The sequence below is a fragment of the Scyliorhinus canicula genome, chromosome 19, assembly GCF_902713615.1.
Source record: "Scyliorhinus canicula chromosome 19, sScyCan1.1, whole genome shotgun sequence".
Lineage (NCBI taxonomy): Eukaryota > Metazoa > Chordata > Chondrichthyes > Carcharhiniformes > Scyliorhinidae > Scyliorhinus > Scyliorhinus canicula.
In genome coordinates this window covers 54,490,572-54,517,926 of record NC_052164.1, presented here as the reverse complement: position 1 = coordinate 54,517,926, position 27,355 = coordinate 54,490,572, and the positions used below count along the sequence as shown (strand labels likewise).

The following is a 27,355-nucleotide window of genomic DNA, read 5'->3' as shown; positions in this document are numbered from 1 at the left end:
TAAAAAAATGTTGGGAGCTGAGAAGTGTTCAAAATTGAGATTTTGAGAGTAACAAAGGAGAAGTCGTTTACAGTAGCAGGAGGATGTTGCAGGAAAATATGTTTTGTTGATGCTTTCCTCTTGGACTCATGAGCTCAGATATGCAAGAATTGGATAAATACTTGAAAACAAGGACATTTCAAGCATATGGAGGAAAAGGGTAAGTCAGTCTGTTTCACAGAGCCAGCACATACATGAGCCCAAAATGAGTAACTACCCTGTCTGATTCTAGTGTGTTCTGTAGTTGTTGGGTCTGAGTATGTCAGATGTTCAATTGGAACTTCAGTTTGGCTATTTACCTGCGTTTAGTCTTCCTAATTGCTACTGTGCATTTAGATTTGCGAAATCATTTTTGCATGTTGTCCACCAATGAAAAGTGTCCCAATCCTCTTGTACATACTGTTTAACCCTTGCTGTCTGACGAATGTTGTCAAAGGTTGTCTGATATGGGCACACTCGAGGGCAGCACGGTAGCACAAGTGAATAGCACTGTGGCTTCACAGTACCTGGGTCCCAGGTTCGATTCCCTGCTGGGTCACTGTGTGTAGTCTACACGTTCTCCTCGTGTGTGCATGGGTTTCCTCCGGATGCTCCGGTTTCCTCCCACAGTCCAAAGACGTGCAGGTTAGGTGGATTGGCCATGATAAATTTCCCTTAGTGACCCAAAAGGGGAGATGGGGGGGGTGGTTATTGGGTGATGGGGTGAAAGTGAGGGCTTAAGTGGGTTGGTGCAGACTCGATGGGCCGAATGGCCTCCTTCTGCACTGTATGATCTCCCAACTCATCTTGCAAAGGGAGAATGAGTGAATCTCCAGGATCTTCCTGCACAGTATAATTTTCTGGTTGCCTCCCTGACCAATTTTAGACTTGCCGTAGTTTGTGTGGCTCAGATTCTGTTCCTGAAGTGTCCGTGCATCACAACTGATGCAAAAGTGGTTTAATTAGTCAAATTTTCAAGGATATTTCAGTTGCATCAAAATATGCAGAACCTGACCCATGATTCCCCACTGTGCCCTCTCTCTTCCTGATCCATCAGCTGTTGGACATTTGGCCAATATCAGGAACTTGGGAAGGTGACGTTTCATGCCCGTGTATCTGCACTCAAACCACAGCTCAAAGGTTGCAGTTGTTTCTTTGCTGGTAGCTTGTAACAATTGGTGAGCCCCACCATGGAGGATTCTGTGTACAGTTCATAGTAATTTAGTCCAAACGATATGCTGCAAGGTTTATATTGTTAACTATGCACCCAGACAGTGCTGTGCATTCTTTCATCTGCTTCACTTTGTACTGTACTTTCTGCCAATCATGGATTGTTTTCCTGTGCCTGTTTACAGACCCAACGCCATCTTTCAGTGCGATGCAACTGTGACGTCACAACATCTTGCATCATGTGTGGCTCCAAGAATTCGGAGTCACTTGAAAATCGATACGACATGCCCATGTCAGAGCGGCTAGCGTTATTAGATCCTTGTCTCCACCCGGTCCTTTCACTTTCTGATGGTAAGTTCCCTAAAGGCTGCAACTCCGCCTATGTGATGGGTGCAGGTGAAAGTGTTAATTACATGACTGAGAAAATGAGTGTCATTACCTGGTCTGAAAGCAATGTGGTTTTACTGACTCCTGCGCCTATGGAATTTTTGGCTGAAATTGTGTATTGCAGTTATGAACTCATTGAGTTGAAGCTTTGATCTAATTACATGATAGGTTCGCCTGATTGAATTTTAGTGTCTTCCAAGTTATATTCTCCTTGTACATCTTGTAGGTTTTATTTTGATTGCCCATCCAGTGGTTGGTACTCCAGTTATATAGTATGTGCTCCAAGTTGTTATCTAATTACACTGTTACACAGAGATGTTTTATATCCCACTGTGTATTTGCACACCATCGTTACCAGTTTATATTTTCATTGCACCTTTCTCTCAGCCACCTAAAGTACTCGTCCATGCAATTGCTGCTTTTGTCCTTCTAGGCAGGAGAGGTTGCAGGTTTGGGAGATGCTGTCAAAGAATCCAAAGCAAGTTGCTGAACTGCATCTTGCAGATAATATGCACTTGCAAATACTGTATTCTGATGGTCGAGGGAGTGGATACTTAAGGTGATTTGGGGGTACAAATCAAACAGGCTGCCTTGTCCTACATGTGGCTGGTCCAGTTAAATTTCTGGTCATTGGTGACCTCGGGATACTGATGGTGGTGGATTTGATGATGTTAATGTCATTAAATATCATGGGTTAGATTCCTATCGTTGGAACCAGTTATTTCCTGCCACTTGTGCAATGCTAAGATTACCTACCAACCTCAATGTTGCCCAGAATGTTTCATTTTCTATTGGGTCTGAACACGCTGTGATCATCGAGTGGTCTGGCTCCTATATTGGAATGGTATGGGGTCATTGAATATGGTTGGGCCAATGGTTGCTAACAATTAAAGAAAGCCAACATGGATTTGTAAAGGACGGGTCATACCACATGAACCTCATAGAGTCATAGAATCCTTACAGTGCAGAAGAAGACCATTTGGCCCATCAAGTCTGTACTGACCCTTCCAAAAAGCACCCTGCTGAGGCCCAATCCACAGCCCTGTCCCTGTAACTCTACCCAACCATGGCAAATGGGGAAAATTTAGCAAGACCAATCCACCTCACCTAATTGTTTGTTTTGAAGAGGTGACTAAAGTTATGGGCAAGGAATACCTATGGATGTTACACATGGATTAGCTGAAGGCATTTGATAAAGTCCCTCAAAAGAGGCTGTCGGCTACAGTCATGGAATCATAGAATTTAGTGCAGAAGGAGGTCACTCGGCCAATCGAGTCTGCACCGGCCCCTGGAAAGAGCACCCTACCCAAGCCCACAGCTCCACCCTATCCCTGCAACCCACCCCACCATTTTTTTTTTGGACACTAAGGGCAATTTAGCGTGGCCACCCCAACCTAACCTGCACATCTTTGGACTGTGGGAGGAAACCGGAGCACCAGGAAGAAACCCATGCAGCCACGGGGAGAATGTGCAGACTCCACACAGGCATTGACCCAAGTCGGGAATAGAACCTGGGACCCTGGAGCCGTGAAGCAACTGTGCTACCGTGCTGCCAAAGAATTTAAAGCAAGTATTGGCCTGGTTAGGAAATTGGTTGTGGCAGGAGACTGAGATTAGTGATAATGGGCAGGTATTCCATTTGGCAGAATGTCAGTATTGGTGTCCCGCAAGAATCTGCATTAGGGCCTATATTCATGGTATTTATTAACAACTTAAATAATGGGATAAAAAAGCTGCTTCTCCAAATTTCCTGATGACACAAATATGGGCAGCATTGCAAACTGAAGCCAAAAGTTGCCACGGGATAAACATAGATGGAGTGAGTGGGACAAACTGTGGCAAATTGATTTCTCGGTAGGTGAACACCAGGTCATCATTTTGGATTTTAAAAAGTTAGCATAGGATATTTTCGAAATGGTGCAATGCTAAAACAGTTGATATCCAAAGAAAATTGGAGGTCCAGGTAAATAGATAATTGAAATGTCTTAAACAGGTACTGGAATTTCTAAGATATTCTATGATAACCCAACCTTGCAGCTAAAATCTCTCATCCCTGGAACCATTCTGGTAAATCTTTTCTGCCTCCCATTCTTCCTAAAATGTGCTGATCAGAACTGGATGCAGAACAGTTCTGGTGCCTAATCCGAGAGTTCAGCATAACTTCCTTGATTTTGTATTCAGAACCTCTATTTTTGAAGCCCAAGCTCTTGCATATTTTGCTAATTACTCTCAATATGTTCTGCCAGCTTCAAAGATCTATGCACATGAGCCCCCAAGGTCCCTTTGTGCCTGCACTCTTTAGAAAACATGCCATTAGGCCTAAAGTGACTCCTTATCCCCTCTGCCAAAATGAATCACTTCTCATTAAATTCCATCTTCTGCCGGCCTGTCTACCCCATGCGGCATGATGGCACAGTGGTTAGCTCTGCTGCCTCACAGCTCCAGTGTCCCGGGTTCAATTTCAGTCTTGGGTGACTGTGTGGAGTTTGCACGTTCTTCCCGTGACTGCATGGATTTACGCCAGGTGCTCTGGTTTCCTCCCACAGTACAAAGATGTGCGGGTTAGGTGGATTGGCCATGCTAAATTGCCCCTTAGTGTCCAACGGTTAGGTGGGGTTACAGGGAGGGGATGTAGTCGGGTGCCCTTTCAAGGGCCGGTGTAGACTTGATAGTATAGACTTGATGGGCCAAATGGCCTCCTTCTGCACTGTAAATTCTACGATTGCTCTGGCCTGTCTGTCCTGTTATGGTCCAGTTTGGCATCATCAACACTACTGTGACCAGTTCTAGGCATCACACCTTAGGCTACATTATCCTTGGAGGGATTGCAGGATGGGTTTACCAGAATGACACCTGGACTCCCAAGGGTTTGAACTTAGTGTCAGGATGTGGAGAACTGGAGCCAAGTTTTGCACACTTCTTTAAGTATTCAGAATAGAATAGAATAGAACAGTACAGCACAGAACAGGCCCTTCGGCCCTCGATGTTGTGCCGAGCAATGATCACCCTACTTAAACCCACGTAACCCGTATCCCAACAATCCCCCCATTAACCTTACACTACGGGCAATTTAGCATGGCCAATCCACCTAACCCGCACATCTTTGGACTGTGGGAGGAAACCGGAGCACCCGGAGGAAACCCACGCACACACGGGGAGGACGTGCAGACTCCGCACAGACAGTGACCCAGCCGGGAATCGAACCTGGGACCCTGGAGCTGTGAAGCATTGATGCTAACCACCATGCTACCGTGAGGCCCCGATTATTTATAAAAGTTGCACATTATAAGCATACACCTTTAAACTCTATCAGAATTTCCATCTATTTATAGGGATACAACTGAATCACCAGTGAATGTCCACCACCTGCATACAGATAAACATAATATACAATTAACCAAGATGATGCCAGATCACTCCTCTGGTCTGTTCCACCATTCTTTGAGGTTGTGGCTGATCTGTAACTGAACTCTGTGTACTTACCCAAGCTTCATTTTCCTTTATTAAATTCCATCTTCTGCCGGCCTGTCTACCCCATGCAGCATGATGGCACAGTGTTCAGTCTTGGGTGACTGTGTGGGGTTTGCACTTTCTTCCCGTGACTGCGTGGATTTACTCTGGGTGCTCCGGTTTCCTCCCACAGTCCCATTGCTTAACAAAAGAACTGTCAATTTGCGTTTTTAAAATTAGTGTCAAATCAGTTGCCATTTGTGGAAGAGAACATAGAACAGTACAGCACAGAACAGGCCCTTCGGCCCTCGATGTTGTGCTGAGCAATGATCACCCTACTCAAACCCACGTATCCACCCTATACCCGTAACCCAACAACCCCCCTTTAACCTTACTTTTAGGACACCACGGGCAATTTAGCATGGCCAATCCACCAACCCGCACATCTTTGGACTGTGGGAGGAAACCGGAGGAAACCCACGCACACACGGGGAGGACGTGCAGACTCCGCACAGACAGTGACCCAGCCGGGAACCGAACCTGGGACCCTGGAGCTGTGAAGCATTTATGCTAACCACCATGCTACCGTGCTGCCGGAGAGTTCCAAGTTTCCGCCACATTTTGTGTATGGATGTGTTAGTAATTTGTAATCTGCAATGTGTTCAGATACACTGGCTCTCTGTTCCTTGCCTCACTAGCACGTGGCACCGGTAGCAATCCTGAGATTACTACTGTTGCTCGTTCTGGGTGAGTGTGCTTAACACTGAATTTGGCTCTGTTTCGTTACTTAGCTCTGGAGTCGCCAGGTATCGTTAAGATACCGCCACAAGTTTCAAGGTCAAGTTCAAAGCAATAAAAGCATACACCAATTAGTAAGTTCAAACAACTGAGTTTATTATAATACAATTATAATACTACCCATGCACACGCTAAGAGGATTAAACTATTCCTACCGCTAAATAAACCAATACTTATCTCAAAGGGAACTGCCGGATCAGGGGACAAGGCCTCTTGCTCTGCTCTGGTCTGCAGACTTCAGGTTGGTACGGGTTAAAAAGTGTCTATCTCTGGTAGCGATCGTTGTGAGACACTTACTTGCTGGCGGCTGCTGTCCCAAACCTCTCCTCTCTCTCTCTCGTTCAAGGTCGTCTTCTTTGGCAAAAGCTGGTCGAGATGCTGGTACAGAGAGGAGGGCTGGTTAAGAAGAACAAACTAAGTGTGGGACCTGTGGGCAGCACGGTAGCATTGTGGATAGCACAATTGCTCCACAGCTCTAGGGTCCCAGGTTCGATTCCGGCTTGGGTCACTGTCTGTGCGGAGTCTGTGTGTGCGTGGGTTTCCTCCGGGTGCTCCGGTTTCCTCCCACAGTCCAAAGATGTGCAGGTTAGGTGGATTGGTCATGATAAATTGCCCTTAGTGTCCAAAATTGCCCTTAGTGTTGGGTGGGGTTACTGAGTTATGGGGGTGGAGGTGTTGACCTTGGGTAGGGTGCTCTTTCCAAGGGCTGGTGCAGACTCGATGGGCCAAATGGCCTCCTTCTGCACTGTAAATTCTATGATAATCTATGATAGGTCCTAGGGCTTCACGCCCTTTTTGGGCGAACCCCTTTACCTGCTCGGAATCGATTGGGTCTCTTCCCAATCGATTTGTTTGAATCCCCCCAATAGTGAGGCTATCTCTCGGCTACTGGGCGGGCCTTCAGGTGCTTTGTTTTCGAACCCCGCTGGTGCCGGGGTGTCTGGTTTCCCATACACTGTTGCAATCACTTCTCTATTTGTGTCCATTGTCCCTGGGATTGTTCTATTGCTATGTTAACTATCCCGGAGATTGCCTCATTAGTATGCGGAATGTTCGTTTCGGTGCTGTCTGCTCTCTTAGCAAACAGAATACACATTTGCTTGGTGCAGCCTGCTTGTGCTGCAAACATTGTCCATTTTAACCTGTATGCTTTGCGTTCCTCCATTTTGTATTTAGGGAATGGCCAACTTCGGTGGCTACACTACTCTGCTCGTCCTACTCTAGCTTACAACCTAACTCCCTCAAATTACTTTTTAGATCCTCGGCTCTTTTCTTAGCTATGTCGTTGGTGCCTATGTGCACCACGACTTCTGGTTTCTCCCCCTCCCCTTAAGAATCCTGTAGACTTGATCCAAGACATCCCTGACCCTGGCACCTGAGAGGCAACATACCTTCCGGGGAGTCTCGTTCGCGACCACAGAATCTCCCCATACTATCTCTTTTCTATTATCCCCCTTCCCTTCTGAGCCACAGAGCCAGGCTGAGTGCAGAGACCTGGCTGCTGTGGCCTTCCCCCGGTAGGTCACTGCCCCAACAGCATCCAAAACATTATACTTGTTTTGAAGGGAAATGGCCACAGGGGATCCCTGCACTGTCTGCTTGTTCACGTTCCTTCCCATGACTGTGACCCAGCTACTCTTGTCCTGGACCTCGGGCGTGGCTACCTCCCTGTAACTCCCCTCTATTCGATCCGAAGTTCATCCAGCCTGCCAACCTGCTCTATTTTCTGTCCGTTAACCAGTTCTCCGTCCATGCCAGTGTATTTCCCAAACCCATGTGCTCTAATTTTGTTTGCTAGCCTCCTGTGTGGGACCTTTCTGAAAAAGTAATTGTCTAATAATTGCTTAGTATTTGCATTCGACTGAAAACATCTGAGCTGAACTCTTCAACATTTAATTATTTTCTGCTTCAGTGCGCTTAAACTCATATGAATACACTTTCTATAATCATACAAGTTTTTACAGAAACTTTAGTTCTCAAATCTTTTCTGTGGTTTTCAACAAAAACATGAGTCGCACTCTTATTTTCCAACTGGGAAGACCATGTGATCAGTTAGCATAACCTTGTTGAGAATTGTTGTGTTTTTGAGCAGTGTTAAGTTTTCATGGTTACAGCTGTAAAATGTAGGTTTAGAATTAATTAGCAATTAATGCTGCATGGCGGGCCATTATCAGAATGCCACTGATTGCCCATGCTAAACATTAATTGCTCTGCGTACTGTGTTCACTGGAAATGCTTGTTTTATCAGTAACCAACTTACTGAATTATGGCTAGCACTTTGATTAGGATGTACACTATCTGTCAAATATTCTTAGCCCAAGTCACGTATGTTCTCAAAATGGCAGGTGTTCGAGTTCATTTGAAAATTAAATAGGAGAGAATGGATATTGGAAGGATTGCAAAAAGATAATATTGAGGAGGAGAATGCTGAGACCCAGGCTATTAGAATAGATGGCATTGAGGTGTGTAGGGAAGAAGTGTTGGCAATTCTGGACAAGGTGAAAATAGATAAGTCCCCGGGGCCGGATGGGATTTATCCTAGGATTCTCTGGGAAGCCAGGGAAGAGATTGCTGAGCCTTTGGCTTTGATTTTTAGGTCATCATTGGCTACAGGAATAGTGCCAGAGGACTGGAGGATAGCAAATGTGGTCCCTTTGTTCAAGAAGGGGAGTAGAGATAACCCCGGTAACTATAGGCCGGTGAGCCTAACGTCTGTGGTGGGTAAAGTCTTGGAGAGGATTATAAAAGATACGATTTATAATCATCTAGATAGGAATAATATGATTAGGGATAGTCAGCATGGTTTTGTGAAGGGTAGGTCATGCCTCACAAACCTTATCGAGTTCTTTGAGAAGGTGACTGAACAGGTAGACGAGGGTAGAGCAGTTGATGTGGTGTATATGGATTTCAGTAAAGCGTTTGATAAGGTTCCCCACGGTCGGCTATTGCAGAAAATACGGAGGCTGGGGATTGAGGGTGATTTAGAGATGTGGATCAGAAATTGGCTAGTTGAAAGAAGACAGAGAGTGGTAGTTGATGGGAAATGTTCAGAATGGAGTTCAGTTACGAGTGGCGTACCACAAGGATCTGTTCTGGGGCCGTTGCTGTTTGTCATTTTTATAAATGACCTAGAGGAGGGCGCAGAAGGATGGGTGAGTAAATTTGCAGACGACACTAAAGTCGGTGGAGTTGTAGACAGTGCGGAAGGATGTTGCAGGTTACAGAGGGACATAGATAAGCTGCAGAGCTGGGCTGAGAGGTGGCAAATGGAGTTTAATGTGGAGAAGTGTGAGGTGATTCACTTTGGAAAGAATAACAGGAATGCGGAATATTTGGCTAATGGTAAAATTCTTGGTAGTGTGGATGAGCAGAGGGATCTCGGTGTCCATGTACATAGATCCCTGAAAGTTGCCACCCAGGTTGATAGGGTTGTGAAGAAGGCCTATGGTGTGTTGGCCTTTATTGGTAGAGGGATTGAGTTCCGGAGCCATGAGGTCATGATGCAGCTGTACCAAACTCTGGTACGGCCGCATTTGGAGTATTGCGTACAGTTCTGGTCGCCTCATTATAGGAAGGACGTGGAAGCTTTGGAACGGGTGCAGAGGAGATTTACCAGGATGTTGCCTGGTATGGAGGGAAAATCTTATGAGGAAAGGCTGATGGACTTGAGGTTGTTTTCGTTAGAGAGAAGAAGGTTAAGAGGTGACTTAATAGAGGCATACAAAATGATCAGAGGGTTAGATAGGGTGGACAGCGAGAGCCTTCTCCCGCGGATGGAGGTGGCTAGCACGAGGGGACATAGCCTTAAATTGAGGGGTAATAGATATAGGACAGAGGTCAGAGGTGGGTTTTTTACGCAAAGAGTGGTGAGGCCGTGGAATGCCCTACCTGCAACAGTAGTGAACTCGCCAACATTGAGGGCATTTAAAAATTTATTGGATAAGCATATGGATGATAAGGGCATAGTGTAGGTTAGATGGCCTTTAGTTTAGTTTTTTTTTTCCATGTCGGTGCAACATCGAGGGCCGAAGGGCCTGTACTGCGCTGTATCGTTCTATGTTCTATGTTCTATGATTCTAGTCATTTTGCAAGAAAAAGAATTTTAATTGTGGATTGTCATGTCTGTGAATCAGTAATGTTCCACAGCGATGTCATCTCACAGGCTTGTGTGAGCACTCATTTGTCAATTAAAATAGGATTTATTACCCAGTGCAAAGGAACAAGAGACAATTATTGCAAGGCGAGAATGTCATTCTTTTGTTCCCTGGGAAATAAAAGCATATCCATAAATCAAATAAACCACATATCTGTAAAACGCAAAGACAGATCAACATTCAAAGTGGAGTTATTCATCAGATGCGATCGCCATCTAGAATAATAACCTGTCTTGTGGGGGGAAGAGAGTGAGACGAGTCTCGCGCTCCCCCTCCCGTCTCGCGCTCCCCCTCCCGTCTCGCGCTCCCCCTCCCGTCTCGCGCTCCCCCTCCCGTCTCGCGCTCCCCCTCCCGTCTCGCGCTCCCCCTCCCGTCTCGCGCTCCCCCTCCCGTCTCGCGCTCCCCCTCCCGTCTCGCGCTCTCCCTCCCGTCTCGCGCTCCCGTCTCGCGCTCTCCCTCCCGTCTCACGCCCCCCCCTTCACTCTCGCGCTCCCCTCCCCTCTCGCGCTCCCCCTCCCCTCTCGCGCTCCCCCTCCCCTCTCGCGCTCTCTCCCTCCCCTCTCGCGCTCCCCCTCCCCTCTCGCGCTCCCCCTCCCCTCTCGCGCTCCCCCTCCCCTCTCGCGCTCCCCCTCCCCTCTCGCGCTCCCCCTCCCCTCTCGCGCTCCCCCTCCCTCTCGCCCTCCCCTCCCTCTCGCCCTCCCCCTCCCCTCTCGCGGTCCCCCTCCCCTCTCGCGCTCCCCCTCCCATCATGCGCTCCCCCTCCCGTCTGTCGCTTCCCCCCCCCCCCCCCCCCCCCCCCCCCCGGGGCCTGGCGCACCCCCTCCAGTCTGGCGCTCCCCCTCCCGTCTGGCGCTCCTCCCCCCGCCGTCTGGCTCTCCTCCTCCTCTCTTCCCCCCCCCCCCCCCCGCCGTCTGGCTCTCCTCTCTCTCTCTTCTCCCCCCCCCCCCCCCCGGCCGTCTCGCTCTCCCCCCTCCCCCCCTCCCGGCCGTCTCGCTCTCTTGCCCCCCCCCCCCCCCCCCCCGCCGTCTTGCTCTCTTGCCCCCCGCCGTCTCGCTCTCTTACCCCCGTACGCCGTTTCTGTGTCTCTTCCCTCTCCCGCCGTCTCACTCTCTCCCCTTCCCCGCACTGTTTCGCTGTCTCTTCCCCCGCACTGTTCCGCTGTCTCTTTTCCCCCCCCCCCCCCCCCCACCGTCTTGCTCTGTTGATCAGATATTTCAAAATGATTTTGTCGCAGTAGCTGGTTACAGAAACATCTGAAACTGGTGTATGTTATTCTGTGAAGCTGCAGGATTCCAGGAGCAGGAACTGTTCTATTTAGCTTCTGGGGAATGCCCTGGTCTCCCCTTCAGTGTTTGGTCGCCACCTTTTGGTGGGGAATGTATCTGTCAGAAATAAGCAGGATGGACAATGATCATGTTCTGGTTTTCATTTGTCATCATTACGGCCCAGGAGACCATTCAACCTACGTCAGCTCTTGACGATACAGCCAGTACCAATCCTTGCTCCATCCCTACAACCCTGAAAGATTATTTCCTTGCACTTGCATCCCCTTTAGGCAATAAATTTCAGGTTGTGTTAAATAAAGTTTGATCGGTAGAGTGCTGTCGGATTTCCTGCCCTTAAAAGTTGTGGCCAGCAGTTCTATAATAGTCGATGCTAATAGCAAAAACATTGTGCTTTAGCATTTCTGAATTCATTTGAACGTGGACCTTTTCAGCATCACTCAAACACACCACATGATGGCTGCACCATACAACTACAATGAGAGATATGTATGCTTTCACCGGGAATAGAAGATGAGAAATAGGAGCTGAAGTAAACCATTTGACCCTTTGGGCCTTCTCTGCCAGTCAACAAGGTCATAGCTGATTTTCTGCCTCAGCTCCACCTTTATCCCCATATCCCTCAATATCCAAATGCTTTGCAATCTGTCTTCAAAATACTTAGCAACTGGGAATCCACGTTCTCTCGGTACATAATTCCATAGCTCCAGTCTTTTGAGTGAAGTAACGTCTCCCCATCTTTTAAATTCACCAGCCAGGGAAAACATTTTCTCAGCTTTTGCCTTGCCGAGCCCCTTAAGAATTATATATTTTCATTATGTATCTGTGGTGCAAGAGATAAATTTGTCAGCCTCGGATTTAGATACAATTCCAAAAGGTTTCTAAAGATTCTTCTGGAAGAACTTTGAATGGGAGGCCTACACGCGGTCGTCTTCACACCTACATCAAAATATTGTGCAGTTAATTACCTATGCGGTCTATGTTTCACATTTGTCTTAACGCAACTATTTAAGAACATAACATAGGAAATAGGCAATGGAGCCTGCTCCGCCATTCAAAAACAATCATGGCTGATCCTCATTCGTTGACGTCACTTTTTCTTAAATTCCCATCAAGTCCAAGAATATATCCATCTCGGTTTTAAATGTACACAATAACTCCACATCTGCATACTTGAGGTACAGAATACCAAAGATTCTCAAACCTCTTAAGTGAAGGAATTTCATAACTCTATCTAAATTGCTGTCCCCTTGTCCTGAAGGCCTGATCCATGTACCATAATGATAAAGGAGCATCAACCTGAAATGTTGACTCCGTTTCTCTCCACAAATGAGAATTTCCAGCGTTTTCTCTTTAATTTTAGATGACCAGCATATACGGTACGGAAACCCCTTGTTCTAGACTGTCCACGCAGAGTAAATGATGATCAATCTTGTGGGAGGAAACCGGAGCACCATACAAATCCCGAAAGACGTGCTTGTTAGGTGAATTGGACATTCTGAATTCTCCCTCAGTGTACCCGAACAGGCACAGGAGTGTGGGACTAGAGGATTTTCACACTAACTTCATTGCAGTGTTAATGTCAGCCTACCTGTGACACTAATAAAGATTCTTATTGTCTCATTTTTCTAATCTCCAGAGTGTATAAGTACTCAACCTCTCCACAAACAGTCCCTTCATCCTACCAGTCAATCCAATGAGCCTCCATTGCAAGTGTATCCTTCCATAAATATTGCAGACTAGAATTATACACACTACTTCAGTGTGGTCTCCAGGTGATGTCTACAATTGCAGAACACTTGCAACTTATGTGCTTCAATCCCTTTGTAATTAAGGTCAACATATCATTGGCATTTCTAATTATGCTGTACCGGTATGTTGATTTTCTGTGTACAGATACCCTGTACCCTCTAATTACCAGCATTTCATAGTTTTGTACCATTTAAAAAATGTTTTGTTAATATATTCTCCCGATCAAAGTGCATAATCAAACATTTCCCATTTTCTACTCCATCTGTCTCCTTATTGCTCACTCACTCAAATGAGCGGTGGTAGAACTCTTGCCTCTGAGTCACAATATCGTGTGATCAGGTCTGGCATTACAGTGCAGATGAATGCTGCATCATCAGAGGTGCTGCTTTTCAGATGAGATGTTAAATCTAGTATGCTCCCTTTCCTGGATGTAAAAGATCCCATAACACTACTTTGAAGAAGAGCAGAGGAGCTATTCTGGAATAGCCTCCTTCTGCACTATACTGATTTTATGATTCGATGATGAGGTGCCTTCCAAAGGTTTTTACAGAAAACAAAGGCTCATGGGTACAGTATGATATATTAGCATGAAGTGAAGAGCAGCCAAAGGCTGGAAAACCGAGCAGGAAGAACTAAAAACTAACTACCTGGTCATGACCACATTGCTGTTTGTGGGAACTTTCTGGACATTAATTAGCTGCTGCTTTTCCTACGTTACAACAGTGGCCAAAAGTTTAATTGGCTGTAAAGCACTTTGAGATGTCTGGTGGCTGTAAAAAGTGCTTATATGAATGCAAATCTCTTGTTTTACGTTTCACCTGTCTTGCAGCCTTTTTATGCCCTCTTCACATCTCACTCACTCATCTAATTTTGTGTCATCAACACCTTCGACTTTATGCTGGTTCCATTCATCAAAATCTTGGATACGAATTGTAAATAGATGAAACTCCAGCACTGATCTTTGAAACACCTAACCAATAACAGCCTGTCAAGATGAAAATAACCCATTTATTCCTGCTCGGTTTTCCAGCCTTTGGCTGCTCTTCACTTCATGCTAATATAGATAGATAGGAGAGTTGGGCAGAGAAATGGCAGATGGAGTTCAATCCAGGCAAATGCGAGGTGATGCATTTTGGAAGATCAAATTCAAGAGCGGACTATATGGTCAATGGAAGGGTCTTGGGGAAAATTGATGTACAGAGAGATCTGGGAGTTCAGTTCCATTGTACCCTGAAGGTGGCAACGCAGGTCGATAGTGGTCAAGAAGGCATACAGCATGCTTGCCTTCATCGGACGGGGTATTGAGTACAAGAGTCAGCAGGTCATGTTACAGTTGTATAGGACTTTGGTTAGGCCATATTTGGAATACTGCATGCAGTTCTGGCTGCCACTTTACCAGAAGAATGTGGATGCTTTGGAGAGGGTGCTGAGGAGGTTCACCGGGATGTTGCCTGGTATGGAGGGTGCTAGCTATGAAGAAAGGTTGAGTAGATGAGGATTGTTTTCATTGGAAAGACGGACGTTGAGGGGGGACCTGATTGAGGTCTACAAAATTATGAGAGGTAGGGACAGGGTGGATAGCAACAAGCTTTTCCCAAGAGTGGGGATGTCAGTTACAAGGGGTCACGATTTCGAGGTGAGAGGGGGAAAGTTTAAGGGAGATGTGCGTGGACGTTTTTTACGCAGAGGGTGGTGGGTGCCTGGATCGCTTTACCAGCGGAGGTGGTAGAGGCGGGCACGATAGCATCATTTAAGAGGCATCTAGACAGGTATATGAACGGGCGGGAACAGAGGGAAGTAGACCGTGGAAAATAGGAGACCGGTTTAGATAATGGATCTGGATCGGCGCAGGCTGGGAGGGCCGAAGGGCCTGTTCCTGTGCTGTAATTTTCTTTGTTCTTTGTACTAACCACTGTGCCACCCTAACGCCCCATCACTATCAAATGTCTTTTTCAAGATCCAGATCCACTCATTCCCTTTTATTTATCATGCGCGATAGATTTGTCAAACATGCTTTCCCTTTCTTAAAATCATGGTGATTTTGTCTATGATTTTCTACAGGGTCTATTATCACTTCCTTTTTTTTAATAAATGTTTTAATTCAGTTTTCATATTTTATATTGAACATATTACAAATTGTTAGGAGAGAGAAAAAAAAACAAACACGCAAAAATTAACATACATATTTACAGGTAAACATCTTCGTAGTAGTAACTGCGCCCCCCCCCCCCCCCCCCCCCCCCCCCCTCAACATGTTTATTTAGTTTGGTTTTGGGCCTTAGCTAGCCATCGAACCCCCGTAACGAACCTGTAGCCCCCCCCCCCCCCCCCCCCCCCCCTCCCGCTACCTTCCCCCGACTATTCTTCCTCTTGTACATTGGCCACAAATAGGTCCCGGAACAGTTGCATGAATGGCTCCCACGTTCTGTGGAAGCCGTCGTCCGACCCTCGGATGGCAAATTTGATTTTCTCCATTTGGAGAGATTCCGAGAGGTCGGACAGCCAGTCCGCAGCTCTGGGCGGTGCTGCTGACCGCCAGCCAAACAGGATTCTACGGCGGGCGATCAGGGAGGCAAAGGCAAGGGCGTCCGCCCTCCTCCCCAGGAATAGATCTGGCTGTTCTGAAACCCCGAAGACCGCCACTATCGGGCATGGCTCCACCCTCACTCCCACCACTTTGGACATAACCTCGAAGAAGGCTGTCCAGTACTCCACGAGTCTGGGGCAAGACCAGAACATGTGGGCGTGGTTGGCCGGGCCTCTTTGGCACCGTTCACATCTGTCTTCCACCTCCGGGAAGAACCTACTCATACGGGTTCTTGTTAGGTGGGCTCTATGTACCACTTTTAGTTGCGTCAGGCTGAGCCTTGCGCACGTGGAGGTGGAGTTGACCCTATGCAGTGCTTCGCTCCAGAGTCCCCACCCGATCTCCATCCCCAGGTCGTCCTCCCATTTCCTCCTTGTTGCGTCCAGTACGGTGTCGTCCCTATCTACCAGTCGGTCATACATGTCACTACAGTTCCCTTTCTCTAGGATACTTGCGTCCAGTAGGTCTTCCAGTAGTGTCTGTCGTGGCGGTTGTGGTACGTCCTTGTCTCCTTTCGTAGGAAGTTTTTGAGCTGCAGGTACCGTAGCTCGTTCCCCCCAGCTAGCTGAAATTTCTCTGTCAGTTCGTCCAGTGTTGCGATCCTGTTGTCCGTGTATAGGTCCCTGACTGTCAGTGTCCCCCCGTCCTGCCTCCACCTTTTGAAGGTGGCGTCGGTCAGTGCTGGTTTGAACCTATGGTTGTTGCAGATGGGAGCCCTGTTCGACATTTTGGTCAGGCCAAGTTGCTGCCGCAGTTGGTTCCAGGATTGGAAGGTGGCTGTCACCACTGGGCTGCTGGAGTGTTTTTTGGGTGGGGATGGGAGTGGCTGCCGTGGCGAGGGCCCGGAGGGAGGTTCCCATGCAGGAGGCCTCCTCCGCACGCACCCACTCAGCTTCTGGCTCCTGGATCCATCCCCTTACTCGCTCGGCTGTTGCTGCCCAGTGGTAGAATTGTAGATTCGGGAGGGCTAACCCTCCCCTGGTTTTGTTTTTGTAAGACCTTCTTTGGGATCCTAGCATTTTTACCCCCCCATACGAACGCCATGATGAGTTTGTCCAGCGCTTTGAAAAAGGCCTTGGGGATGTAGATCGGAATGGATCTAAACAGGAAGAGGAACCTGGGCAGTACGTTCATTTTGATCGTCTGAACTCTCCCCGCGAGGGAGAGCGGGAGTGTGTTCCATCTTTGCAGGTCCTTTTTAACTTCCTCCGTCAGGCTGGTGAGGTTCCATTTGTGGATCCCTTTCCAGTCATGGGCTATTTGGATCCCCAGGTAGCGGAATTTATGTCGGGCTTGTTTGAACGGCAGCCCCTTTAGTGCTGCCCCCCCCCCCCCCCCCCCCCCCCCCCCCCCCTTGCGGGTGTACTGGGAAGATCTCACTTTTGCTCATGTTGAGTTTGTAGCCCGAGAAGGCTCCAAACTCTTTCAGGAGCGCGATGATTCCGTCCATGCTGCTTTGTGGGTCCGAGATATAGAGGAGCAGATCATCCGCATAGAGTGAGACTCTGTGCTCTCTACCTCCCCTTCGGATCCCCCTCCAATTATTTGCTGCCCTGAGCGCGATTGCTAGCGGTTCAATTGCTAGTGCGAACAGCAGCGGGGACAGTGGGCATCCTTGTCTGGTGCCCCTGTGCAGCTGGAAGTATTGGGAGTTGGTATTGTTGGTCTGTACACTCGCCATGGGAGCGTTGTACAGGAGCTTTACCCAAGCGGTGAACCCTGTTCCAAGCCCGAACCGCTCCAGTACCTCTATGAGGTATTTCCACTCGACTCTGTCGAAGGCCTTTTCCTGCGTCCAGGGAGACGATCACCTCTTGTGTTCTCTCCCCGGAGGGGGTCATTATCATGTTCAGCAGGCGCCTGATGTTCGCGGTCAGCTGTCTACCTTTGACAAAGCCCGTCTGGTCCTCTGTGACCACCTCAGGTACACAGTCTTCTAGCCTTTTGGCTAGGATTTTGGCCAGTATTTTGGCGTCTGCATTCAGCAGAGATATGGGTCTGTATGACCCACATTCCGTTGGGTCTTTGTCTTTCTTAGGTATCAGCGAGATTGAGGCCTGTGCTAACGTGGGTGGCAATGTGCCCCTAGCTAGCGAGTCTGTGAACATCTCCCGCAGGTGCGGGGCCAGCGCTGTCGCAAATTTTTTGTAGAAGTCCGCCGGGAATCCGTCCGGTCCCGGCGCCTTCCCCGCCTGCATGGAGCTAATGCTCTCCATGATCTCTCCCAGTGCTAGTGGTGCTTCCAGATCCCGTTTTCTGCCCTCTCCCACAACTGGTATGTTCAGTCCGTCAAGAAACCGGTTCATCCCAGCCTTCCCCGTTGGGGGCTCTGAGGTGTACAGCTCTTGGTAGAAGGCCTTGAAGGTTTTGTTAATCCTCTCTGGTTCTGTTTCCAACGTGCCTCTGGTATCTCTGATTTGCGCAATTTCTCTGCTGGCTGCATGCTTTCTCAGCTGGTGGGCCAACAGGCGGCTGGCTTTGTCTCCGTGTTCGTATAGGGCCCCGCGTGCCTGGCGGAGTTGGTGTACTGCTTTCCTGGTGGAGAGCAGGTCAAAGTTCCTTTGTAATTCTTTTCTCTCCGCCAGGAGTTCTACAGTCGGGGCCTCGGAGTATTTATGGTCTACCTCCAGTATGGAGTCGACCAGCTTCTGCCTAGCCACCCTTTCCTCCCTATCTCTTTGCGCTTTGTAGGCTATGATTTCCCCTCTTAGTACGGCCTTAAGCGCTTCCCAGACCGTGGAGGGTGAGACCTCCCCGTTTTGGTTGATCTCAGTGTATTATCACTTCCTTAATAATAGATTCCAAGCATTCCAAGACCGTAACAAACTACAGAGAGTCATGAGCACAGCCCAGTGCATCACGCAAACCCACCTCCCATCCATTGACTCTGTCTACACCTCCCGCTTCTTGGGAAAGTGGGCAGCATAAACAAGACCCCTCCCACCCGGCTTATTCACTCTTCCAACTTCTTCCATTGGGCAGAAGATACAGAAGTCTGAGAACACACACTAACCGGTTCAAAAACAGCTTCTCCGCACTGTTGGCAGACTCCTAAATGACCTTCTTATGGACTGATCTGATCTCTTCACACATCTTCTCTACTGAGTAGTACTACACTCCTGTATGCTTAACCCTATGTCTATGTATTTACATTATGTATTTATGTATGTCCTATGGTTTTTTTTCATGTATGGAATGATCTGTCTGGACTGTAAGTAGAACAATACTTTTCACTGTACTTGATACACGTGACAATAAACAAATCCAATCCATTTTCCTGACCACTAGTAGAACTAGCTCTGATTTTCTGTTTGCTCTCTCCCCTTCCTTTTACGTTCATAATCTACACAAAAGCACTAAAGCGACTAGTCAATCAGTTCCATTAATGTGTTTCCCTCCTGATTATTAACCATGACTACTATTGTAAGCTATCGCAACTTGCTCCACTCTCTGGTAATTGAAGTGCAGTTTAGGTTAGTTTGCTGCACTTCTGGCACACAGATGGCAGTTGATGCCGCTAGGGATGGATGTGCATTAATATGCAGTTGTCTTGTTTATGCTTTGAAATTATTAGTTGACAGCTCAAAAAGGGTGTTCTATTTGAGACCTCCTCATGGGGAAATTACATAAAAACAATGCATTTTTTGGTTGTTTGAAATTCTAGCCTTGACGAGTCACCTTTATCAAGGCAAACATTCATGGCCGGATTATTCAAACACTGTTGTAAAGCCAGCCTCGCTGAAATCAAAGAGGTGAAAAATTGAATTTTCCACTAAATGGTAGATGCTGTGTATGGATGGATGCTAATGTTTTTTTAAATTTCCTTCTTCAGACATTCCACAGAGCATGCACTTCCAACCTGTCCTGAAAGGTCATTGGCAGAATAAATTACTGGACAAGAACAAAGTCTCCAAGAAGCTCTCGTTAAAACATAAAGGCTTGTTAATGGCCAGTCTGTCAGATCCATCCCGCAGGGCACGACAAAAACTTGCCAACTCCATAATCAGCTCAGACAGTAAGTATCAAGGTCAGTACCATGTGTGAGATAGCTTGAGGCATTCTTTTTTCAGTATTACCCATCTCTATACACTGAGAGGGTAGTACAGAGTCAACCACATTACTGTAGGTCTGGAGTCACATATAGACTAGCCCAGGTAAGGATGGCAGATTTTCTTTCTTAAAGGATTAGTGAACCGTATGGTTTTGTGGTCACATTTACTGATGCTAGCTTTTTTCATTCCAGATGTATTTAACTGAATTTCAATTCCATGGTGAGATTTGAATTTGTACCTGTGGTTGCCAGTCCAGTAACAAAGCCGCAATGCTACGATATCCCCTGTTAATTACTTGTTTCAGAAATGCAGCAATGTTTCATTAGCCCTCAACTAATCAAAAAGTATAAAGAGGTACCTTGCAGCTCCAATATCAAGGCTTTGCAGCAACTTACATCCATTAACAGTTGGCTCCTTTGTGATTGGGGAGGATTTAATCCAACCTGGCACGAGTTTATGAGCCTAGAGGCAGGGGAAAAATAAAGTAGACCAGGAATTGCGAGAGACAGGTAGCACGGGAGCAAGAAATAGGAAGATCTTCTGTGCAGTCAGAACGAGAGGGAATACAATAACATCTAAATTGGGTTTGCAGTGCATGTATTATGAATGCATGGAGTAAAGTTGGTGAGCTGTGGATCCAGAAAACTATGCCGGAATGCAATGATGGAGACCTGGCAGGACTGGGTACTAAATATTCTTGGTTACAGGTTTAGAGCAAAGATAGGGAAGGAATGAAAGGAGGAAGGCTGGCAGAATTGATTGAGGAGATACAGTCCTGGCGAGTGGATTTCCCAGAGTGGTTGAAGGACAGAATCTGGTTGTTGAGAGTGAAGAAACAATAGAGGTATTACACTACTAGGGGTATTCTATAGGTCACTAGCTCATCCAAAAAGATTGAAAGGGGAGAAAATTGCTAAGGGATTATAGAGAGGTGTAAGAACAGTTTTGAAACTGGCTGTTGCTCTTGTGAAGTGTAATTGAATCATGGACCAGCCAAACTGCTTGACCTGGAATCAATGAGAAATGGCTACCTCGGTTCCTACTTCTTCTTTGGAACAAATTATTTTACAGAAGGATCAGGAGTTGTTAGATGCAAGTATTGAAATTGGTGCAAGTAAATACACACTGAATCATTTAAGTGCTTGTGTTTCTTTGCAGACTATGCTCACAATAAGAATCGTACAGAGAAGCCATTTAAACAGAACTTGGATGATTTACTGTCTGTGTCCAAACTGGAGAGTACTCCAGTACAGGAAAAATTCCTGAACAAAAAGAGGCAGCGGGAACTTTCAACAGAACTAACGGAGGGTAAGTTCTGCTTCAGCTGCAAATCAGTTAAACCGGAGAAAAAACTGAAGATGCAAAGTTATAACTCAGCACACTTTAAAGCGCCATTGCATAAACGGTGATTTTAGCCACTACTTTTATAGAAGTTACCGGGAATTTGCACAGAGATACCACAATGTACATAGAAAATCGTAGTATGCCATTCAGCCCTTCGATCCTGTTCTGCCGTTCAGTATGATCATGGCTGATTGTCCAACTCAATAACCTGATCCCACCAGCTCAGGGGGAGTCACCTGATGAAGGAGCAGCGCTCCGAAGGCTTGTGATTTCAAATAAATCTGTTGAACTTTAACCTGATGTTGTGCGGCTTCTTACTCTTCCCTGGATATAATGCTGGCTTTAATTTCCTTTGTAAGCCATGGTTCAACCACATCTCCCATTTTACGTTTATACCGGTCGGGAATAAACAATTGTTGGCGTGTTTGTATATTTACAAGAAGTAACCTGACTGCTCATTGTATTAGGGTCTCTGTTATTTCCACTCAGCTGCTTTTTTGCTGTATTTGTGTAAATAACTAGCCTGTACCAGCACTAGACTAATTTATCCAGCATTCGGAATCAAAGCTAAGGAACCATTGTGTGCTTCTTTCAAAATGAAGTTTCGTGTTTACATTAATCAGTATTAATTTTCATAAATCACATGAAGTCAAACAGGTTTTAACTGATACCACAGACCTGGCCATATATTTGTGTTCACGTAATGGGAGTAAAGTAACTTCTATTCAGGGAGGAACGAGTGCGAGTCAGACTGTGTTTCCTATTCGCTTCAAAGAAGCAGCTTGATGACGAACTCTGTTGGTCCACAAAATTGGTGAATCAAGCTGACATACTTGATTATTTTATCAATGCATTTTAAATGGCAAAGTTTCGCAGAATGATTGAAGTATATTTTCCTTTGTGCATTCAAACTAAAACCCATTGATATGTTTGACTGTCCAACTAAATTACTGAGATAAACTTAGAGATTCCGGTCGCACAGCAGGAACTTTGTTGGGATAGCACTGCTGCCTCACGGCGCCGAGGTCCCAGGTTCAATCCTGGCTCTGGGTCACTGTCCGTGTGGAGTTGCACATTCTCCTCTGTGTTTGTGTGGGTTTCGCCCCCACAATACAAAGATGTGTAGGGTAGTTCGATTGGCCACGCTAAATTGCCCCTTAATTGGAAAACATTAATTGGGTACTCTAAATTTTTTTAAAAAGGAACTTTGTTGGGACATAAGTCGGGGCAGCACGGTAGCATGGTGGTTAGCATAAATGCTTCACAGCTTCCAGGGTCCCAGGTTCGATTCCCGGCTGGGTCACTGTCTGTGCGGAGTCTGCACGTCCTCCCCGTGTGTGCGTGGGTTTCCTCCGGGTGCTCCGGTTTCCTCCCACAGTCCAAAGATGTGCGGGTTAGGTGGATTGGCCATGCGAAATTGCCCTTAGTGTCCTAAAAAATAAGGTTAATGGGGGGGTTGTTGGGTTACTGGTATAGGGTGGATACATTGGCTTGAGTAGGGTGATCATTGCTCGGCACAACATCGAGGGCCGAAGGGCCTGTTCTGTGCTGTACTGTTCTAAGTTACCAAATTCAAGTACGTGTTGGGCTGAAATCTAGGGACACTCAAATGCATGCGGGTATACTGATAGAATTTACTAAACTAAAAATCAATCATTCTATCACCCAGCACTGTCTTTAGTAGTGCTTATCCAGCTGAAGGCAAATGTACATCAGATCATTCATTGTGGCAACATAAGTACATGCTGGCTCCCATTAAATAAATATCCGCCAACAAGCACAAGGTACATCCAAAGGTCAGAGTACAGAACTGGCGGAAAATTAATAATCTTTTTATTGTCACACGTAGGCTTACATTAACACTGCAATGAAGTTACTATGAAAAGCCCTTAGTCGCCACACAGAGGGAGAATTCAGAATGTCCAAATTACCTAACAGCACATCTTTCGAGACTTGTGGGAGCCCAAAACACGTGCTTGTTAGGTGAATTGGATATTCTGAATTCTCCCTCAGTGTACCGAGCAGGCACCAGAGTGGCGACTAGGGGCTTTTTACATTAACTTCATTGCAGTGTTCATGTAAGCCTAATTGTGACACAAATAAAGATTATATTATATCTCCAATCAAGGTTGGGCCCTAGATTGTGTATTATTGCATGTAGTTCTGAGCACCACACTTCAGGAAGGATGACAGGCCTTGATATGCGTATGGAAGAGGTTTACTAAAATAGAACCAGGGATGTTGAACTTCAATTATGTGGAGAAGGTGGGGAAGCTGGTGTTTCTCTTAAAACAGAGAAAGTTGAAAGGAGTCTTAATAGAGATGTTCAAAATCATGTGTATGTTTGAGTAAACCAGGAGAAAATTTGTCTGGGCAGCAGGGGCCTGTAAACCAAGAAGAAGAACCAGAGGTGGCCAGAAGAAACATTTTTCAAACATTCCAATTAGGAGCAGGAGTTCAGTTAGCTGCTGGCTGCTCTAATTATAACCTCAACTCCATATTCCCTCCTATCCCATTAACCTTTCACCCCCTTGCTTATGGACGGCACTGTGTGGTTAGCACTGCCTCAGTGCCAGGGACACGGGTTAAATCCCAGTCTTGGGTGCCACAGTGTTTGTACGTTCTTCCTGTGTCTGCGCGGGTTTCCTCCGGTTTCCTCCCACCACCCTAAGAAGTGCCGGTTAGGTGGATTGGCCATGCTAAAATTCTCCTTCCTGTCCAACGGTTAGATGGGGTTATGGGGTGGTGGAGTTGGCCTTGTTGGGGTGCTCGTACTGAGGTGTAGATTCGATGGACCGATTAGCCTCCTTCTGCCTTAAAAATATTCAAAGGGCAGAATTCAATGGAAAAATGTCTAAGTTCATTTGTGGCGGGTTTTTCAGGGGTTTTCTGCTGGCTTTGCTATCCAATGACACAGTCACTTTTTTAGGCCCCAGGGAGTTTCTCAGCAGTTTAGCCCACACTTAGAATTTTTTTCAACACTGAGGAGCTGAATGCCGAGATTGGGTCACCATTTTGAACGGGTGCCCCGATCTCTAAGTGAGCTTGTGGGTCCTCCACACCCATGGGCAATGTTGCCCCCCCCCCCCCCCCTCCCCCCCCCCACCCAGACATATGGGGGGGGGGTAGTAGTACCCAAGTGAGGACATCCGCTATGGGGTCTCTGGGATTCCCCCCTCTTCACACCCCTTATAGGACTCTCCTTTGAGGAGCCCCACCAGTCACCCCCAATTTCCCACCTCCCAGAGGCCCTTCTTTAGCTGCCATGCACCCCTCAACCCTTCAAACCCCCACCCATCTTTCATAGGATTGGCATCCCTCAGGCCCTGAGGCTTGACAGTGCCACCCAGGCACCATTGCACTGGTACCTGGGCAGTGTTCTTGGCAGTGGTAGGGGCAAAGTGCCACTGGGCATTCCAGGAGGAGGGCCAGGGAGCCACCCTGCACTTACCCTGACCACCATGGGGCCTTCGATAGCCTGTAAGACCCCCCCCCCCCCCCCCCCCCCCCCCCCCTCCACCACCACCCAAGTATCGGTCTGCCCGGTCCACATTTGTGTGGACCCTGATGAATGGCACTCGCTGTGGCCTCGCTGGGGACACCAGTAAATGTCAGGTAAATTCGCCAAAGTTTGTTTAAAACTGACTTCATGTGCTGTTTGGTCACGTCCCTTTTTGGGCATGATTCTTTCTCTGACATCTAGCTGAACTTATCACGCCCAATGACTCTGTTTCCACCACTATAGAGGATGATAGTTCCATGGAGAGAATTTCTCCTCATCTCTGGCCTAATTGAACAACCCATTTTTAAACAGTGACCCCTGGTTCTAGATCCTTTCATAAGAGAAAATATATTTTCCACATCCATCCTAACAAGACCCTTCAGGATTTTGTATGTTCCAATTAAGTCTCCTCTTACTATGAAACTCCAGTGGATCCAAGCCTAGCCTCTCCAATCTTTCCTCATAAGGCAACCCACCTATTCCAGGTATTAATCTAGTAAACCTTCTCTGAACTGCTTCCAATGCATTTTCATTCTTCCTTAAATATGGAGGCCAATACTGGACACAATACTCCAAATGTGGTCTCACCAATGTCCTGTACAACTGAAGCATAACCTCCCTATTTTTATATTAAATTACCCTTGCAATAAATAATATTCTATTAGCTCTCCTAACTACTTGCTGTACCTGTAGTACTTTTGTGATTCCTGCACTAGGACACCCAGATTTCTCCGCATTCTCTCGCCATTTAGATCTTAAACTTTTTTATTCTTCCGGCCAAATGGACCATTTTACATTTTCTCATGTTATACTCCATTTGCCAGTTCTTTGCCCACTTAATGTATCTATATCCCTTTCTAGCCTCCTTTTGTGCTCTTCAAAACTTATTTCCAACCTATCTTTGTGTATTAAGCAAATTTATTGACACTACTTTGGTCCCTAAATCCAAGTCATTGATCAAAATTATAAAAAAGTTGAGGCCCCAGCACTGATCCCTGTGGCTCACCACTCATTGCATCTTGCCAACCAGAAGGAAGCCCATTTTTGCCTACTGTTTCCTGTTGGCTGTCCAACTTTTAATCCATTCCAATATGTTACCCCCTACACCATGATCTCTTATTTTCTGCAATTATCTGTCATTTTTCTGAATTGGGTCATCTCTCTCAATTGTGGTAATGCCATCATTAACTTATATAGCCACCCCTCCACCTTGTCCTCACTTCCTGTCCCTCTTAAATATCCTGTACCCTTCAATATTCAGGTCCCAATCCATGTCATCCTGCAGCTGTGTGTGGAATGGCAATTGCATTGTAGTTATTGGTTTCCATTTGCGCTACCAGTTAATTTATTTAGTTTCAAATGCTACATACAGTCAAATGCAAAGCCTTTATTTTTGTAGCTACTGGCCTTATTGGGTGATTTTCTCTTAGATTTGTACTCTCTGTCCCCCTCCTGTCACGGTCTGTTTATAATTTCCCAAATTAATACCTTTTTCTTGGTTAACAAGGGATATTGTGAGCCTAGTCCAAAAGAAAAAGGAAGCATTTGTAAGGCCCAGAAGACTGGAAGCATACGAAGACCGTGAAGAATTTCACGAAAGTAGGAAGGAACTTAAGCAAAGAGTCAGTAGGGTGAAAAGCGGTCATGAAAAGTCATTGGCACACAGGATTAAGGAAAATCTGAAGGTTTTTTACACATATGTAAAGGGCAAGAGAGTAGCCAGGGAAAGGGTTGGCCCACTCGAGGACAGGGGATGGTATCGTTGCGTGGAACCAGAGGAAGTTACTGAATGAGTACTTTGCATCAGTATTCACGAAATACTGGTGGAAGATGCTTGGTGGAAGATGAGTCTGGAAAAGGGTGTGTCAATAGTCTGGGTCACAATAAATTAAAGAAGGTGTTGAAAAATATTATGGTAGATAAGTCCCCAGGGCCTGATGGATCTACCCCAGAATACTGAGGGTGGCGAGGGAGGAAATTGCTGGGGCCTTGACAGAAATCTTTATATCCACACTGGCTGCAGGTGAGGTCCCAGAGGACTGGAGAATAGCAAATGTTGTTTCTTTGTTTAAAGAGGGTATAAAGGATAATCCAGGTAATTACAGGCCGATGAGCCTTAAGTCAGTGATAGGGAAATTATTGGAGAGGATTCTTCGAGACAGCATTTACTCGCATTTGGAAGCAAATGGGACGCATTAGCGCGAGGCAGCAAGATTTTGTGAAGGGGAGGTCACTAACTTGATCTGAGTTTTTCAAGGAAGTGACAAAGACGATTGATGAAGGTAGGGCAGTGCATGTTGTCTACATGGACTTCAGTAAGGCCTTTGACAAGGTCCCTCATGGCAGACTGGTACGGTAGCACAAGTGAATAGCACTGTGGCTTCACAGCGCCATGGCCCCATGTTCGATTCTCGCTGGGTCACTGTCTGTGCGGTATCTGCACTTTCTCCTCGTGTCTGCGTGGGTTTCCTCCTACAGTCCAAAGACGTGCAGGTTAGGTGGATTGGCCATGCTAAATTTCCCTTAGTGTCCAAAAAGGTTAGGAGGGGTTATTGGGTTACGGGGATAGGGTGGAAGTGAGGGCTTAATGTGGGTCGGTGCAGACTCGATGGGCCGAAAATGCCTCCTGCACTATGTTCTAAAAGGTGAAGTCATACGAGATCAGGGGTAAGCTGGCAAGATGGATACAGTACTGACTCGGTCATAGACGGAGGATAGCAGTGGAAGGATGATTGGAGGGCTGAAACTAGTGGTGTTCTGCAGAGACCTTTGCTGCTTGTAGTATTCATAAAAGATTTGGAGGAAAATGTAACTGGTCTGATTAGTAAGTTTGAGGGCAACGCAAAAGTTGGTGGAAT

At 46.6% G+C, this 27,355-nt stretch overlaps 1 protein-coding gene across 1 annotated transcript in view; it reads left to right on the top strand.

The window, feature by feature from the left end:
- kansl1b (KAT8 regulatory NSL complex subunit 1b) overlaps window positions 1-27,355 on the top strand; it is a 273,163-nt gene that overhangs the window by 183,320 nt on the left and 62,488 nt on the right. Inside the window, 3 exon segments of the mRNA XM_038779734.1 lie at window positions 1,374-1,539; window positions 19,432-19,614; window positions 20,810-20,959. Of these exon segments, the coding sequence (XP_038635662.1) occupies window positions 1,374-1,539; window positions 19,432-19,614; window positions 20,810-20,959 (499 nt within the window).